The 17,216-nt window shown below is 31.8% G+C and overlaps 2 protein-coding genes across 3 annotated transcripts in view; one reads left to right on the top strand and one right to left on the bottom strand.

Moving 5' to 3' along the window:
- The first annotated feature begins 1,863 nt into the window (after window positions 1-1,863).
- Window positions 1,864-14,198, top strand: LOC136975297 (lysophospholipase D GDPD1-like). 2 transcript variants are annotated; one of them, XM_067270340.1, is made up of 11 exons: window positions 1,864-1,989; window positions 3,070-3,218; window positions 3,893-3,935; window positions 5,216-5,351; window positions 5,433-5,478; window positions 5,599-5,720; window positions 8,149-8,238; window positions 11,651-11,784; window positions 11,882-11,950; window positions 13,294-13,345; window positions 13,874-14,198. In XM_067270340.1, exons 2-11 carry the CDS (start codon window positions 3,092-3,094, stop codon window positions 14,003-14,005), a joined length of 951 nt encoding a protein of 316 aa, XP_067126441.1. In that variant the 5' UTR covers window positions 1,864-1,989; window positions 3,070-3,091; the 3' UTR covers window positions 14,006-14,198. The 2 variants fall into 2 exon arrangements, with proteins under 2 accessions (XP_067126441.1, XP_067126440.1); XM_067270339.1 differs by lacking the exon at window positions 1,864-1,989 and adding an exon at window positions 2,731-2,833.
- Window positions 14,060-17,216, bottom strand: part of LOC136975295 (tetratricopeptide repeat protein 28-like) — a 91,246-nt gene continuing 88,089 nt past the window's right edge. The window contains exon 22 of the mRNA XM_067270337.1: window positions 14,060-16,343. Coding sequence (XP_067126438.1) covers window positions 14,335-16,343 — 2,009 coding nt within the window. The 3' untranslated portion in view covers window positions 14,060-14,334. The remainder of the gene's footprint in view (window positions 16,344-17,216) is intronic.

Genomic DNA, 17,216 nt, shown 5'->3' on the forward strand with positions numbered 1-17,216 from the left:
CACATCGTAACGTTTCGACCTTGGTATGGTTATAATACAGGCCTACTGCAACGTGTTTTCGGCCTTGAATCTATCCCGGAGGCCATATTACAAACTGTCCTTATGAAATCACAAGAAAGTAATTTTATAAAATACATACAAAAAGAAAATGTAAAAACAATTATCCCTACAAATCGGAATTTAATGAAATAATGTTTTCGTGGAAATGTTGTTGTTATTTTTTGAATTTAATAAAGATAAAACTAGATAAAGGTGGGAAAACATATGATAATATAATAATAATTAATATTTATAAATATATTTTATATTTTTGCCAGAATTTATGCTCTGTGGGTTCTAAACGAGCCTCTTAAATTAATTCAGATAACTGCAAAATCCTTCTTGCCAGGTCTTTCCTTCGTGTGAAGCGACAAGAAGGGACAAGACTAAAAATAGCATGATGAGAGGGACTCTGGGAGTTGAGAAAGTATCTAATTAGCAAAATTGCGGTGTTTTCGGGCATGTGGAACGAAGTCCTTTGGATTATGTCAGAAAACTGTGATAGAAATGGATCTAGCCGGAAGAAAGAGAAGAGGTGGATCGAGAAAACGATGGTTTGACAGCGTGTTTGACGATATGGTGGCTCTTGGAATTGATAGGAACTTGGCAGAGGACAGAGTGAGGTGGAAGAAAGCGATCTGCAGCAGCGAACCCTCCAAGAATGGGACTAATAAGCGGCCGGATAGACGAGCGATCAAGGTAACTATCGCTCTAGGGGATCCGGGATCGAATCCGGACGGGTCGAAAAATCCCAGGAATTTGTCGGCGGCAGTCCGTCTGGATATGTCTGGTCCCGTCCCTCAACATCCGGTTTCTCCTTTTTGGGCCTGGCCGAACCACGATGGGCTTGTTAAAAGAGGCTCTCTTAGTGCCTCAGAGCAGAAAGATACTGCACAGCGTAACGAATTTTAGTAGCATCGTTGTACTTTTCTTTGCAGATGATTTTCTTTATAGGCTATTCTTTGATTCTTACTTTTTTTGGCTTGATGTTTCTTGACTAAAACTCTACTACAAGTAGAATTTGCTAAGAATGATATGCCCAAATTCAGTTTATCGGTTTTTGTGACAAATTGAAATATAAATTAAATGGATGTATTAAGACAACGCAACACAGGTGATCTGCCAATGGGGATCGCCTTCCGGGAGGACTTTCCATGGGAAACTAGCCCTTATTTATGAAAAAAATCCGAAAAATCAATGTCACCAGCCGTTGATGTGAAGCGAATCCTCGATTAACTTCCAGTTTTCAGCAGTATCTACTCATGAACAGAAGTTGAAATATGGTCCAGCAGTGTTACATATCTAATTGTTTAAAAAATGGTTATTTATTTATGGTTTTCAAGACCATTGAGAGCGACTGTAAAACAATCGCTCTCAATGGATATGTTACTTTAGATTATCCGATCTCTTGACATCATTATCAATGATAGATTTAGAGTGAGGCCATGTAGTACAGTACATAGCTTAGTTTCGATGTTTAGCCCTTCTATTTGGAAAGAATTAAAAAATTGATTTCCGTTCAGTTCCTTCTTAGTCTACTATATTGTGCTACTCGTTGTACAGTACCTACATTGTAAAAATTAATAAATTATCTTATAAAGAATATATATTTTGAAAAAATTCTGCGAAGGGTTTTGATTTATAGTTAATTATACCGAGAAATTCATTCAGAAAAGTCAATGAAGTCTATAGAAATTAGTGCTTCACCTTGATTTATGATGGCAAAGTTGAAAAATTGTCAGAATTATTACCTATTGTTCTATCTCGGGAATTGTTTTGTGAGTTATCTCACAGTATATAATGAGCATATAGGTTCTCGACAATAGAATTTCATAGAGACTTGATAAAAAGAAAATAATCAACAAGAGGCAGGAGTAAAGTATTAATAATTTGGAAGCGCCAGAACAAAATATTTGAATTAAAGACATCGTTACAAGAGCCTAGGAGCTGGTGAGTTTGAAAAATATTAAAGCTCTGTAAATATAACAATTATTTGATTGAGAGCCATCTTGCCATTTGCAGACTTTACTCGCTTAATTTTTTCTAATGCCAGTAGTATTCCACTGTAAGATCTTGTGTATAATAAAGCGCCGATTCTAGTATAACAATTGTCGGCCTGCTGTTCGAGGTATCTCGTTGTTAATACTAGTGTTTGGCTTTATTTATTACAGTACAAATAGAAAAGCACGATTGAGGAGTAACACGCTTTTAATAAAGCATTTAAAGCAACTGTGCTGCTCCTCATCAGGATCGCCCATTGTCGGCAATGCCGAACCGAACATGGGCTTGATTAAATGGCCCTCTTAAATGTCCACAGGGCGCAAAATAGGGGGAAAATGTAGTATATGGAAAAATAGATGTCAGATAAATTGAGAAAAGTGTTAATTGTGTTTATTTTTATTCAATTCCCCAATTTAGACGAGGAATTTTCAATTCCTAAACGGGAAAAACTAATTTGCATATTGTTTGTAGCGATTACGACGCCACCACTCTTAATTGAAAATAATAATAATTTTATAATATATTTTTAAAATCAATCACTTCTATAATATATTTTATTACCGAAATATTTAAATACGAAAATAATATAATAATATAAATATAATTAATGAAATATCGTTAATTTAGTATACATAAAAAAAATTAGTATACATAAAAAAAAAAAAAATTATGAAACTCGCATGTCAAATCGATGTGCGAGTGATTCGTCGTTATCGCGCCTTTATAAGCAAATTATCATTAAATTCTCACATTTTTGGAAGACTTTAGGATAGATATAACAAAAAGAATAAAGGTAAGGTTATTTTTAATTAATTATAATTTAAATAACATTTATAATTTTATCCTAAATTAATTATAAATAAAAATAAAGATGTCATTTAAATATAAATACAGTGGATGTTACCTTTAGATAAATACCTCATAGGTTTATCTACGAGCAATTTAACTAAAAGTAACTACAACTAAATTAAGCGCGGATTTTTTATCTTTTAAAGAAAAAAAAACCTTTATGTTTTTTTCTTTTTACAGATTGGTTTAATTTAATAAAATCATGGCTGTATTGTTAATTCTCATAGGAGGTTACGTTATATCTTCGTTATTATTATTTAAATTCCCTCAATTGGTCCATAGAAAAAAATCTTTAAAATTCCGATGTCGTCACATCAGCCATAGAGGAGGTAATTTTTATATATATTTACGCATTAAATTTTAATGTGTAAATACGTTTAATTACATAAACATCATTCATAATTACCACAAGCAAATACATTCATACTTATATTAAATGTATGCTTGTGTAATGTTCTTCTGAATGTGACATTTTACTATGTGAAGTACACAGAATAATTAGGATATTTTCATTTATTTAATTTAATTTTTTATAAATTAATGGTAATTGTCAATGAGTTAATTCGGTGCTTCTTGCATGAGTCAACACAATTTATTGCTTTTTATTGCATTCTTTGCATATTATTATTACTTTTTTGCATGCAAGCGCGTGTGTAGTTTTAAGCCAATTAATCAAATAATTCTTATTTTTCTAGAAGCAAATTTTAATAAATTTTTAACCTTTTACATTTAACAGCTGATCTGATTTTTTTTTTTATGTATATAAAATTTAAAATTTTTTTAAATTTTATTTTATATAATATAATACATTAATCTTTTTTTATTTTTAAACGCAAAAATCATTTAAAAATTTGCATGCGCGCACGCACAGTTTTAAATTGTTTTTCTGATTTCTAATACATTTAATGTAAAATATTATTATTATTATTATTTTAAAAGTAAATTTAATCTAATTTTTTTTCTTTTTTTTTAATAATAAATTTCTTTAACCGACAATTTTAAGGTGCGGGAGAAAACTTGGAGAATACGATTACTGCATTCGAACAGTAAGTATTTTGTAATGTTTTTTTTGCCGAATTTTCTAACGGTAGCTGTATTAAGTAAGTAAATGTCTCTTTTATCCGAAAAAATCCTTCGGTAGACTGCCTCGCAGCTATTCGGGTTATAAAACTCCTTTATTGTTTTTATACAGATGCATTTTGAGCTAGTTTAATTTTCCAGCTTCTCTTCGGTGCTACAAAATAAAATTCAATTATTGAATTGACAAAAACATGCTAGTAGATAATGTTTACAAAACAATAAAAACATTTCACAATACCCTAAGGATCTCCACAGGTTTCACCTGCTTATTTTTCACACCTATACGGTACTTCTTCTGGTTTCCATTTTACAATATTTTCACAATCTTAAAAATTACTTTAAGGGCGTATATCGTATTACATTAACGTACACAAGTAATTGTAACTTAGTAACGTTTTACAATATTATTTAAAAACATTTTTTAAAAAAAGATTTTGTCAAAAAATATAAATATACATACAGATTTCCTTTTCAGTTAAAAGTATGCCATTTTAAAAAATATCGGTGTATGTTGTATAATCTTTGAATGGCCCTTCGTACAAAATGACGTACGTGACTACGTATAATTCTTACGATACAATTTTTTTAATTTGTTCATGCACCCTCTATCGTCTTGTACCATTACTGGTCAGTTTGCACGCCATTTGACATATTTATTAAATTATTACCATTATATTTTATTATCTCTATATGTTCTTTGAATTTTCGTTTATACATACTTTTCTCATAGTGTAGGATTTTAATATTATTTCTGTCTATTCGACAGTTACTATTTTTGATGTGGTTAAACCAAGGGGAATTATTATGTTTTAATCTTATGGTGGTTTTGCGCTCTTTAATGCATAATTTTAAAGTCCGACCTGTTTCTCCTATGTATTCTCTTGGATTTTGACTGTTACAATTAATTTTATAAACTATTCCAGTATTTTTTCAATTTATCAATGTTGGTTTTGTATTAACCTAGTTTATGAACTTTATGTGAGATTTTATTGGTCAAAATTTTTCTTTTTTTATTTGTATAAATGTATTTCGAGGTTTGATTTGCCCTTCGTCTTGAAATACCAAATGTTCATTTAGCACTTTGTAATTTTCTCCAGAGGTTTTAAGTCGGCATATAATGTCTAGTATTACAATTAACATTTATTTACGAGCAACTTTTTATATTCTTCTAAACGTATCGATACAAGAATTAATATATATATATATATATATATATATATATATATATATTTCTTTTTTCTAATAGTGCCGTAATGCAAAACAGCGATATGTTGGAAATAGATTTACAGCTTACTAAAGATGGACAAGTAGTTGTTTCTCACGATAACAATTTATTAAGAAGTACAGGAAAGGATGTAAATATATCCGATGTGAACTACGAGGTGAGACGACGATAGCGAAATTATTTTCTTAGAAGCGTCTTTTTTATTTCAAATACTTTTATTTAATATTTTTGAATGTAGGAACTCCCGTTGTTAAAACCTGTTCTACCAGTGGACTTTGCTGGAGGTTAGTGAAATTAAGATAATTTTAAATAGCTTTTTTGAATGTTGTATTGTTAAATTTTTAATACATTAAGCATTATATCCGAAGATGTCGAACAACAATTTTTTAAATATTTTTTAACAGGTAATGTGTGCAGAGGCAACGAAGATAGAAAAATACCACTACTCAAAGATGTCTTTCAGAAATTTCAAAATGTTCCAATTAATATAGATATAAAAAATAATAATGAATTGTTGATTAAAAAGGTAAGCATAAGTTCAGATAATAAATCAACTATATCTGGCCAAAAGTATACATTCCTGCAAACTTGTGCTAGTATGAAGTGTGTAAGTACTTTGTTGATCTCTTCACTTTCCATCAGGTTCTGGTAAGTAGGTGGTAGAATGTGCTGTCACTTCCGAAGAACAGCAATGAGTTCGGCAATCAAATTTGGCTGATTTGATCTTGCTTTTATATGGCATTCCAATTCATAATAAAAGATACTCCATTGGATTAAGATGAGGACTTTAAGCATATCCTGCAATTTCTTCAATGTCTGTTTCTAAACCGTTTCTGTAGTGTGCTTTTGTGGACGAGGAGCAAAGACTGTTTCTTCCAGCATGACAAAGTTGGAAGTACAGAATTATCCAAAATGTTTTCATGTGTCTTTGTTTTGAGTTTCCTTTCAATGTAGCCAGGAAATCTAATGTAAATCCTGAGAATTTCCTATACTATTGTGCTACCATTATTAAATGATACTGTTGGAACAACACGTTCTTAAATGGTGGTGTTCTCTGGACACTTGCTACACACAATTAGTGAACTGTGATTGCTCACAACTTTTTGATTGGTGGATCAAATTGTAAATTGTAGGTAGGTGGACCACATGTATGTCAGATACTTGTATGCCTGCAGACCAGATTAATGTGTTCCAGTGGCTGGATTTGGTGTAGAGGCCATAATTTGGACAGCACTGCTCCAGAGCTTTCATTTCCAGTGCTCCAATATTCAATTTATTCTCTTTTTTTACCATGTCAGCTTCTTACCTTCTTGTACTAGCATCACTTTCAGAAGCCATTCAGAACATGGAAGCATTTTTAATTTTTACTGTTGTCTGATTTTGGTGCACCACTTGCTGTAAACTCAGTGGTCTAGTCTGTAATTTTTTCCTGTTCAGTTTAGTTTCTGTTGAAGTAGGAATATGAAAGACCATGTCTTACTCAGCTGTCATTGATATAGTAAACTGTAGCAAGTCTAAAATTACTTTGCTACAGTTGTTTTGTAAGCTTCCATTTTTGCTGCAGGTTAATGGTGCCTCGTGTAAACTCGCTAAGTTCTTTAGTATGACTCATTTGGCTAGTACTTTGAACGTACACAATGTATTTACCCATTGACTCCCTTTTATACCTGACCGAATCTTTTGTAGGAGTTTCTGGATACTTTTGGCCAGATTATATAACTAAAACCTACTCAAAACATTGTTTTATGTTTTTTTTTCCATTAATAAATCTATTTATCATATTTGATTAAGGTTGAGTATCATCAAATGAAAGAAGCGGTACACCTTGTATAACTTCAGTAATATATTTAATCGACAAAAAGTGTTTTTGACCTACTTTCGTGGGCCATCTTCTTCAGTTGGACCATCAAGCTTAAATGAAAAAAGAACAATAAGAATATTCAAAAAACATAAATGCAATGGAAATAATTTAAATTAAAAAGAATTGAAAGAACATTCTAAATCAATAGAATATTTGTACAATTCAAATACAAGGAATATAAAAATAAATACATATATTATTATAATCAAAACTTAAAAACAAAAATACAAGCCTATAGAAATAGATCAAAAACTTTTTTCATTGATTAAATGAATTGCTGGAGTTACGCAAAGTGTACTATGTACTACTACTATCGTTTGATTACTTCTCCAGTTTTGTTAAATCGTGTCGAGTATCGTCTATTTTTGTAGACATTATTCGTATTTATTCTTGTATTTGATAAATATCCATCTATTCAGAAGAGATAATACAGTACGTTTAGAGAGATTTTTGTTTTCTCAGAACCTTCTTCAATAGTTGAAATCAAATAAGTTTTTATTTCAACTACTGAAATCAAATATTTAAAATAATATACAAAACAATCCCTAAACTATAAGATGAATCAAAAATAGACCTTAAAAATATAGAATTTTAATCATAAGACTGAAGTTATAGCTGATTTTCTATGCAGTGGCGTGGCGATCATAACTGGCGCCCGGGGCACAACACTTTATCGGCGCCCCTTCCCCTCTCCAGAAACACAGTTTGTCTTGGAGACCATTTGGGCGCCCCTCTGCGAGTGGCGCCCGGTGCACGATAGACGCCCTTGCGCCCCCTCGCTACGCCACTGATTCTATGTCTTCTGATTACAACTTTGAAAGCGCGTAGAATTTTGAAGAAGTTCTTTATTGAATCACTTTGTGTATGTGACTTTTGGTTTTTAAACAGTTTTTACTTAATATTAACTTTAATTGTCATTAAATACTTCTACTTTAATTTTTAAACCTTTTTAGTTAATGTGGTATTTTGAAAATTACTCGCAGCTCGCCTCTTAGAATTGTAATAATTTTTATTAAAAATTAATATTTGAAGTTTGTTTTAAAAACTGGGAATAATTAATTAAAATGGTTTAAAATTTAATTATTTTATATAGGTAAATCAATTGATTAAACAGTACAACAGGGAAAATATCACTGTTTGGGGAAATTTCAGTAATGAGATTACAAAAAAATGTTATGAAGAGGTAAGTACAAGTTTATTGTAATGTTTTTTATGCATTTTGATATGCATTTAATCTTAATTAATTTCAAATATGCTAAACATTTGGCTCAAAAATAAAAAAATGAACTCCAGCACAATCTGTTATACAATTTTTTGTGTCCTTTCACATTTTTAAAAAATTAAAACAAGATATATATTACTTATTACTGGAACACTAAGTGCATATATATGCTTATTGTTCCAATAATAAGTAATTAATCAGAATTTCGGGAATGATTTTTAAGTTGACTACATTTATAATCATTTCGTCGGGCTGCAATTTGAAAAAATTTGTAGACATAAATTTCCACTGTCCCATTTGTCCTTGCTTAATCTCGAACGGAATTAGATGATAGACGAAACCGGATATAAAAACCTTGGGGCGGGAGGTCCCGATTAACTATATAGGAACTTCCAATGCAAACTGGAAGTCGCATTTCAATTCAAAACTTCCCCCGAAAGGTGTTAGATAGATGACGCGCACAACTATCGTTAAAGGAAAAGTATGATATACAGGGACAAGATGTGACTAATTTGAGGCAGAGAGCAAAAATTTCAGCCCAGCATTGTGACAATCAAAATAAATAATTACTTGTTCGTACATAAGAATGTTTTTTGTATTTTTCTGCTTATAGACCAAAACTACACTAATTAAACTACAGATAGTAATTGTATCTGTTTAGGTAAAACTGTTTAGTAACTCAAATAACAATTTTATCTAAATTTTCATTAAAAATTGCAGATTAACATTGAACAAATACTAATTTTGTTCAGAAAATATTATTTTTTCAAATTCTATTTGTAAATGCTAAAAATATGTAATCGTTGTAATGTTTTGTTCTTTTAATATTCTAAAATTTTATATTTTAATAAACAAAAAAATAAGAAAATTTGATTTCTTTTGCATTATATTGTTTTCATATAGTAAATTAAGGAAATGTAATTAAAAATAACTTTAAATCTGGTACAAAATGTATATTGCTTTTGGAGATTTTTTTTTTTTCCTGGTACTACTAAATACGGTAAGACTCCGCTTAACGCGGGGGATGCATTCCTAGACGAGAAAGCGCTAAGCGAAACAGTGTTAAACCGGGTCATTTTAACATAGAGTAAATAGGGATAGGGGAATGCGCGATCAAAAATAAACAAGTTTTACTTTAATTTTAAGTTATTTAACATATATTATTATACATATAAAAATAACACAAACATGCACACAGAAATGTAAAGTTCATTTTTTTTGTGATGACTGTCCTAGCTTTTCTGAAATTCTGGTTCTTTTGCGATAAAACCGTAAAGTTTCATCTGTCGCTTTTTTCTTTCCTTAAGCAAATGTTGGTAGCGGAAGGTTGCATCCAAAACGCCTCGTTTTGCTTTTGCACTCCTTTCGAAATCTGGATCATTTTGCTATAATTTGATCAATGATTTTGGTTATCTTACCAAACTTTTACTAAGGAAATCTGTAGAGAAATCTTTTGGGTTCTTCGTTTTCAGAATCTCTATTTTCCAGTTCTACACGAATTTCTTGTTCTGCCAGTGCTCGAAGGTTGTTGTTGTTGGTAAGGTTCTCACCAGGAACCTGCAGTAACTCCTCAATATCCTACTTCTCTACATCTCCTAGTCCTGCTATGTTGATTAGGTTGAGAATGGTCGACCTAACGATCCGGCAATAGGCTGTTCTCGTTGAGAATTCTTGAATGTATTCGGCCGTAACTTCTTCCACGCTGCGTTCGTGCGTTTATCGGTCAATTCTTGCCGAGCAAAGTCGATATTGCCTACGGCATCCACGATGTTATGTTTTTTCCAAAATTGCACCAGACAAACATAGATTTAAAGAAAGTACGCCTTTTTGCCGCCTTTTGCCGATCAGTTTGTGTTCGCAAATAATCGTATTATACATGAATCGACGAAATGCCACAATAATTTAAATCTGTGCTTTTTCTAGGCTTCGAGCAGACCGTGTTATATCGAATCGGCGTTAAGCGGGGTCTTACTGTATATATAAACTTGGATTACTTATGTATAACCCATAAGTAATCCAGCTTCAGATATTTGGTAAGATTATCTTTGGCTTTGTATATTATGAATATGTAACAGAATATTAAAAGTACTTTTTGTACAGTTTTTTTAATTCCCAGGAAATGATAGGATATAGCAAATAATTACTGAACAATTACTTTCTGCTTTCTAAGCAGCTACTCTAATAAAAGATTATTATACATTATATTTGTAACGTTTGTGTCAAATTTTCAATAATTTGTCAGATAATTCTTTAACCAAAATAAAGATGATTTGTGCTCTTCTTCATAACGAAATTGATCATGGAATAATAATGTTTTGTTGCACTGATGGAAAACAGTATAAAGACTGTGTGTGTGTAAAGTGCTGGCACAGGAAGCAACTTTTTATATTAACTGAATGTTGCATATGAAACCAATTCTTTTACTAAATGATAAGTGCACTGATCTATTTAAGTTCATTTACCAAACTAATCTATGGAGCGGAGATTCTCAAATGTGATCGTCAAGAATTTCCTGCGGCCTCTATATCGACTCGCAAGATTCTTCGATCCCTAGGTCTAATTTTAATGCCTCATTTATTAAGTATTGTCAAAATATACGTCTGATAAGTCGACTCCCCTCCTGAAAAAATGAGTTCGCACCGTACAATAAGCCGTGTGGTGTGAACTCATTTTTCGGGGGAGTCGACTTATCTGAATTCTAAAAAGCGTGAAACAGAAAAGTGTGTTGATTTATCCAGTGGTGACGAGTTAAACAATGTCGAGTAAACAGAGATTTTTAACATTAATAATATTGCCTACGTAAGTCGGCCGGGACCACAGAAAATTGACTACGTGAGTGACGAGTTATCCGGGTGTCGACTTAATGCGGAGTCGACCGTATATGGTTGGTTTTTCCCCCATTTTATGAAGTAATTATAGTTGCTAGTCTTCTGTCTGCAAACAATAGAGTACTTTAATTCTATCTTTGAGGGACATTGTCTGCTTTCTTTGCCCTTTTTGATATTTTTGCCATTGGTGTCTAAGTAAGGATGATTGATTATCTTTAAGAATAAAAGAAAAATAACTATAAAGCTGCTTCAAAAATATAATTCTTGCGTTCAGAATTCACCTCAATATAAGAAACAGTTTATCATCTGCACTTGCTAAAAGTGCACCCGTGGATAATTACTCCAGTAATTATGAAACAACAAACACAAAATCATAGATACATGAAATGGAGCTTCTGTTATTACTGAGCATTTGATTTTATTGGAGTATTTTTTAAAAAATTGTTTTTTAATTTCTAAATTTAGTATAGCATTTTTTATTGTTATATTCTACAAGTAATTTAAAACAACTAAATATATTTTTATAATCTTAAATTTTCATACAGAATCCAAATATTCCATTGTTGTTTTCTGCGAAACGTGTCATCTATCTTCTCTTTTTAACCTATGTCGGACTTTTGCCGTTCGTTCCGCTGAAAGAATCGTGTTTAGAAATATTGCTGCCTAGAGTCGTTTACAGGTAAATTAACTTTAAACAACTAATATTTACAATTTAATAAATTTTAACTGCATTAATTAGCAATAAATTGTTTTTTTTCATTTTGTTTTCATTACAGAAATCCAAATCTCGTATCCTCTTTTAAGAGTCGACAGAAATTAGATTGGTTTCTATGGTTAATGGACAAGTAAGTTTTTATTTTACTAAGCCAATTTCGAGGCAACGGGTAAAAATATTTTAAGAATATACTTTATACGGCGGTACCGTGTTTTTGTGGTACCGAATGAAGGATGACACAACAGAGAACTCGGGTACAGTAACGGCACTAGGATTTTCATTTGAGAGAAGAGGTAGGGCAAAACATTGTCATAAATGGAAAAAGTTTAGTAAGAATTGCAATTTACTCGAAAGATTTCTTTAATTACAAATTGATTTATCAAAGTAGACTCGAATAAATTATTTCGGAATGGGAGACATTTTAGGGTGGACACGTGCCCAACCTTGCTAATAATGAATTTACTTCTTTTTCTGGAAATTGATACTACTACGAGGTCGACCAAAATAATGCGAACGATCAAAATGTTCGGCTCGACGTCGCTAAAGAGGTCGGACCGTACTTTCGCTTGTGTTTATCCGACGTAAAACATACGTTACGGATTATGTCTGGAGAAATTTCTTTTCTTCGTGAAAAATGGACTCGAGTTCCCGCTGTGCACTTTGACCTCCAAGATTCATAATAGTTTGATGATTGAGATCCGGTGATCGTGGAGGGCAAAGATGATGATCAACTTTGTGTCCAGTTGTTGTGGTTTGTTAACATTAGGATATTCAGTAGTGTGGATTGGCACATTGTCTTGGACACTACCTCTCCGGTTGGAAACAAAACTTTCGCCACGGGATGGAGTTGATTAAGGAAAAGTTCAACGTAATGTGTTGCGACACTCAAAGGAAAAAAATCATAACAGGTCTCGGCAAATGCCAACAATGTGTGGCTACTTTTATGCGAGCATTCAATTTTGTCCAATCCCGTATATTGGAAGTGTTTCTGGATTACTACTTTTTAAATTCCTTTATAACACTGCCAATTGAAATGTTTTAAAGTAAGAATGAACTACATAAACTATCGATAGAATACCCGTTGTTGTTGTTTTTTCATAATTTTAACAAAACTTTATATGCATTTTTTTATTTTGCATAAAATTTAGTGTTACAAATAGCTGTCTTCTGTGTATTGCATATTGTTATACCACATTTTATCTACTGTTAATGGATTTTGCTTTTGTTAAATTTATTGGCAGTTTTTAAAATTTAAATTCTATAATATGATTATTTATGTAAACACTGCAGGCTTTTTTATGCAGAAGTAACAAGAAAACATTTAACTGATTTTGCATAAAGCTTATTGTTTTTGTTTACAGTTAAATTTCTTTAATTGTGCACTGCTGATTTTTCGTGAATTACTTTAAAATTTCAGATGCATTTTTTTTCTATTAAACACTAATATTAATCAATTTAACTTTTTTATTGCAGATTATTGATGAGAAAAGAACTATTTGAACATCTCGAAAAGAGAGGAATACAAGTAAGTTTTTTTTAATTTACTACTACTATATAATTATATGAAACTCCAAAGTAATATAGACATTTGACACAATTTTTTGAAAATTAATAATTACCGTATTAAAAAAGTTCTAACTCTAAAGCTTGGTGGCTTTACAAAGTTTAAACCAAAAAGATATTTTGTTTTATTTTAAATCTCGATACGTCAAAAACAAATTAACAAAATGTATCTATGTAAACCTATGTTTGTTTTATTAACAGTTTGATCTTGTATGTGAGTAATTCCTGAAAATTCAAGATCTACACAATTAGAGAGAACTCATTTAATGGGTAGGGTTGTGTGCGCGCATTACTCGTATTTGCAATAATTAGTTTCCGAATTCTTTAATTCTCAAATGGTCGGTCGTGATTCAAAAAAATTTGTTAACTAACATATCAAGAAATTTTTCTGCTTTTAGTACAAATTTTATAAGAAATTAAATCAAAGTAGCGAAAGTTTTTTTTAGCATTTTGGAGCTATTAATAATGTGTAAATTTATTGTCTTTACAGACTTATCTGTGGGTTATCAATGAAGATGAGGATTTCCAAAATGCTTTCAATCTAGGAGTAACGGGCGTCATGACAGACTATCCAACTCGTTTAAAGGAATACTTGCAAAAAACGCAGAGCGGCAATAGTTAAGATATACAAATACTAACATATGTACTTTGGTTTGTTTGTAAAAATTCTATCACGTTGTTTTTATAAAGGATTAATTAATTTATTTTTCAAATACTGTACAGTATTAATGTAAATAAAAATATCAAAAATATTCTGTATTAAAATCGAGAGGCATGCTTAATGTCGAGATTCAATAAAATACATTTTTTAAATACATATTGTACAAAAATAATTTTATACAATAACGAGAGTAGTCTGTACAAAATATTTTTACATTTCTAAATGCTAAAATCAAGCAATCGAACTCGTTTTGGCATGTTAAAATTGCATTTCTAGTTATGCGGGAAAATTTAACACGTCGACGACTGCATTGGAGGTTTCATACTTATTGACTTCTCGATTTTTCCTCTGGCATTATTTAAATTTAAATGCTTTAGATTTCGTTTGACGGTGGAAATATTTTCCATCTGTTCTGTGTCGCTACCTTCTAAGTCTGACACGATCAGATCGGGAGGAAAGTCTGCATTTGAACTTCCCAAGATGGAATCCGCTTCGTCGTCTTTTTGCGTGTGGTCGCCCGAATTTAATTTATGCTGATAGGCAGGATTGTATGAAGAATAACTAGAAAAATTTGAAGTTTCTAAAGATCCAATTTCTCTAGATTTGATGGTTTCGTCTTTGCTGTTAAGAATATTTTCTTCTAGTAGAAATTCTTTACTTAAATTACTTAGTTGTTCGACACGAAATGATTCCTTTTGTTCGTTTGCAACGCTGTTGAAAAATGTTGCAAATAAGTCTCTGGTGGCAGAATCTGTCTGGCTCGAACACGAGATTTCAGTAAAAGATCCCCCGTCTCCGTCGTCTCTGACGCTGCACGATGCTAAAGGGCAATCTGGATTTTCTAAATTATCTTTTTGTTCCAAATAGTGATGGAAAGTATTGTCATTAGTACATGGAATTAAAATGTTGTGTATCCTGGAATGATGTCTTGAATGTTTTGGAGGAATAGTAGATTTAATTTTTGGCATAGAAGCTAAGTGAATATCTGCATGGTGGTATTCTCTTTCCTGATGATCAATACCCTGAGATCCATCGGATGAAAGAATTTTAGAAAGAGATGGAGCCAAACCAAGCCCCAAATTTCGGTCGTGATAAAAATCTGATATGGGTGGCTCTTGGCTAAGGTGTCTTAGCTGAGTATTTAATATACTGCAGTTTCCCATTTGATCATTGTGTGTATTTAAAGTATCATTTATTGTATGAATTGTATACATGTTATCTTGTAGATTCGTTGCTGGAGGAGGAATGCGAATATCACTCGAAGTGAAATTGTCACTTGATAAACATGGTAACGAACTATCAATTGCAACTGATTGTGGGTCTGATGGTTTTAAGCACTTGTTAGTTTCTACATTATGAATCTGTACTCTTGTTTCTGTAATATTATTGAAATTATCATTTTTACAATATTTATTTCCTTTCTGATTCTGAAATTTTCCAGATTCACTTTTGTAACCAAGTCTTTCCATACAGTTAACTATTTCCTCGGTGCATAAAGAAAATTTTGATTGGGACTGTCTTGAAGCAAAAACATTTTTTAATGATGCAATAGATGAACCGTATTTTGAATTGAGAGACATGAAATCGTTACGATCCGAACTGTCACTACTTTGAGATTCAAATCCAGAACTTGGTTGAGATAAATTATTTTTTATTCTAGAATTATTTCCTAACACTCCACAAATGTGTTCAGGCATTACTTGTAAATCTCTCTCTGTAGATAAAATACTACATATTTTCTTTCCAGGAAAACATTTCATGTTTGAATTTTCAATAGATGCATTGGAATCGCAATCGCGATTTGCATTCTGTCGACGTACCGTGCACTGTCCGCTGTCCCAATCTGTTGTCGAACTGGCAGATGATGAGCTGCCAGGACGCTTTGTGTTGTTGTCACTAGTTGGACTGTCACTACTGTACATGGACCTTATTTTATTTTGATGAGATAGGGCAAGAGCTAATCTTGGACTTGGCTGAGGAGATGTCTTCTGATTTTGTGCAAGGTAAGGTTTTGATATTGGATCTACGGGACTTGGAGTAAATGTGTCACTGTCACGTCCTTTCTGGTCACTTCCCATTGTGGCTGTTCTGCCGTCCGGTTCTCCGCGTGTTCGAGCATAAGTAGTAAAGGCTCCTGTTCCTCTACCAATTGCCAGACTTCCAAGAACAGGTCTCCGTCTAAGCGGATATGCAAGAGTAGGTGTCGGTGGAGGTGGTGAAGTAGCTCTGGAATCGCTGTCCAAGCTTTCTAGTGAACTGGAATCTTCAAAACTTAGTGTTTTAGGAGCTTCTTGTGTATCTAAAAAATATAAAAAGTAATATAGCAATTAAATAGGCCAATTATTTTAATTTATCATTTAAATTTTTTTATAGTGTGACTTTCTGGCATTGTTAAACTTCCATCTGTTATAGAATATAAGAGGAAAAGTATGGTAATATAGTCAAATTTTGTCCCTCTTGGTTTTTTGGACACTTGGTCCAAAAATGTAAAAACAAATTCTTTTATATTATAAAATTTTGTGTCTATTTTGCATCTTAGGACTGGATGAACCAAAAATTTTATATAGGATTGATTAACAAAGTTCAAAGGGCATTGATACTGCCATTAAATTTTGATAACTGGAAGTCACAATACCACAAATTGTAAATGACAATCTATATCCTCAAGATTTCCATTTTATTAAAAAATAAATCTCACTATTATGTGTTTTTAAATAAATTTTCTCATAATTCACAAAATTACTACTCTTAACCAATAACTGAAAATTATCAAATTTTTCTTTTTGTAGTATAAGGTATGCTTATAATCTCTTGTTCAAATGAAGGCAAAGTTGAGCAAGAGCCCTTGCCAGCCTTTATTTTCCTCTTTCCTGAGATTTATCCAAACATTTTATATAGCAAAACCATATACCAAATTATTATCTTTACATTTTTGAAAAATTTGTTCAAATGAAGTAGTTGTAGTGCAGTAAGATAGCTAACATTGTATAGTTTTTTAGCTAAGAGTGTATGAAATTAACAATAATGATTCTCTGATCTTTCACTTTATATTCACTGTTATATTGTTAGACATATAATTCTTTAAAATTAAATGAACTGCAGTTTTGTGAGAAGCAGGACTAACATGTGTAAGTTAGTCCTGCTTCTCACAAGAAATTTATCTGTTTAAATT

Source organism: Centruroides vittatus, unplaced genomic scaffold (genome assembly GCF_030686945.1).
Source record: "Centruroides vittatus isolate TY-2023 unplaced genomic scaffold, ASM3068694v2 contig_370, whole genome shotgun sequence".
NCBI classification, from domain to species: domain Eukaryota; kingdom Metazoa; phylum Arthropoda; class Arachnida; order Scorpiones; family Buthidae; genus Centruroides; species Centruroides vittatus.

Bases quoted from the DNA above. Each gene is read 5' to 3' on its own strand.
- LOC136975297 (XM_067270340.1), top strand. From the start codon at position 3,092: ATGGCTGTATTGTTAATTCTCATAGGAGGTTACGTTATATCTTCGTTA. The intron at 3,219-3,892 runs GTAATTTTTATA...GACAATTTTAAG, and splicing joins TCACATCAGCCATAGAGGAG to GTGCGGGAGAAAACTTGGAG. The intron at 11,785-11,881 runs GTAAATTAACTT...TTTTCATTACAG, and splicing joins CTGCCTAGAGTCGTTTACAG to AAATCCAAATCTCGTATCCT.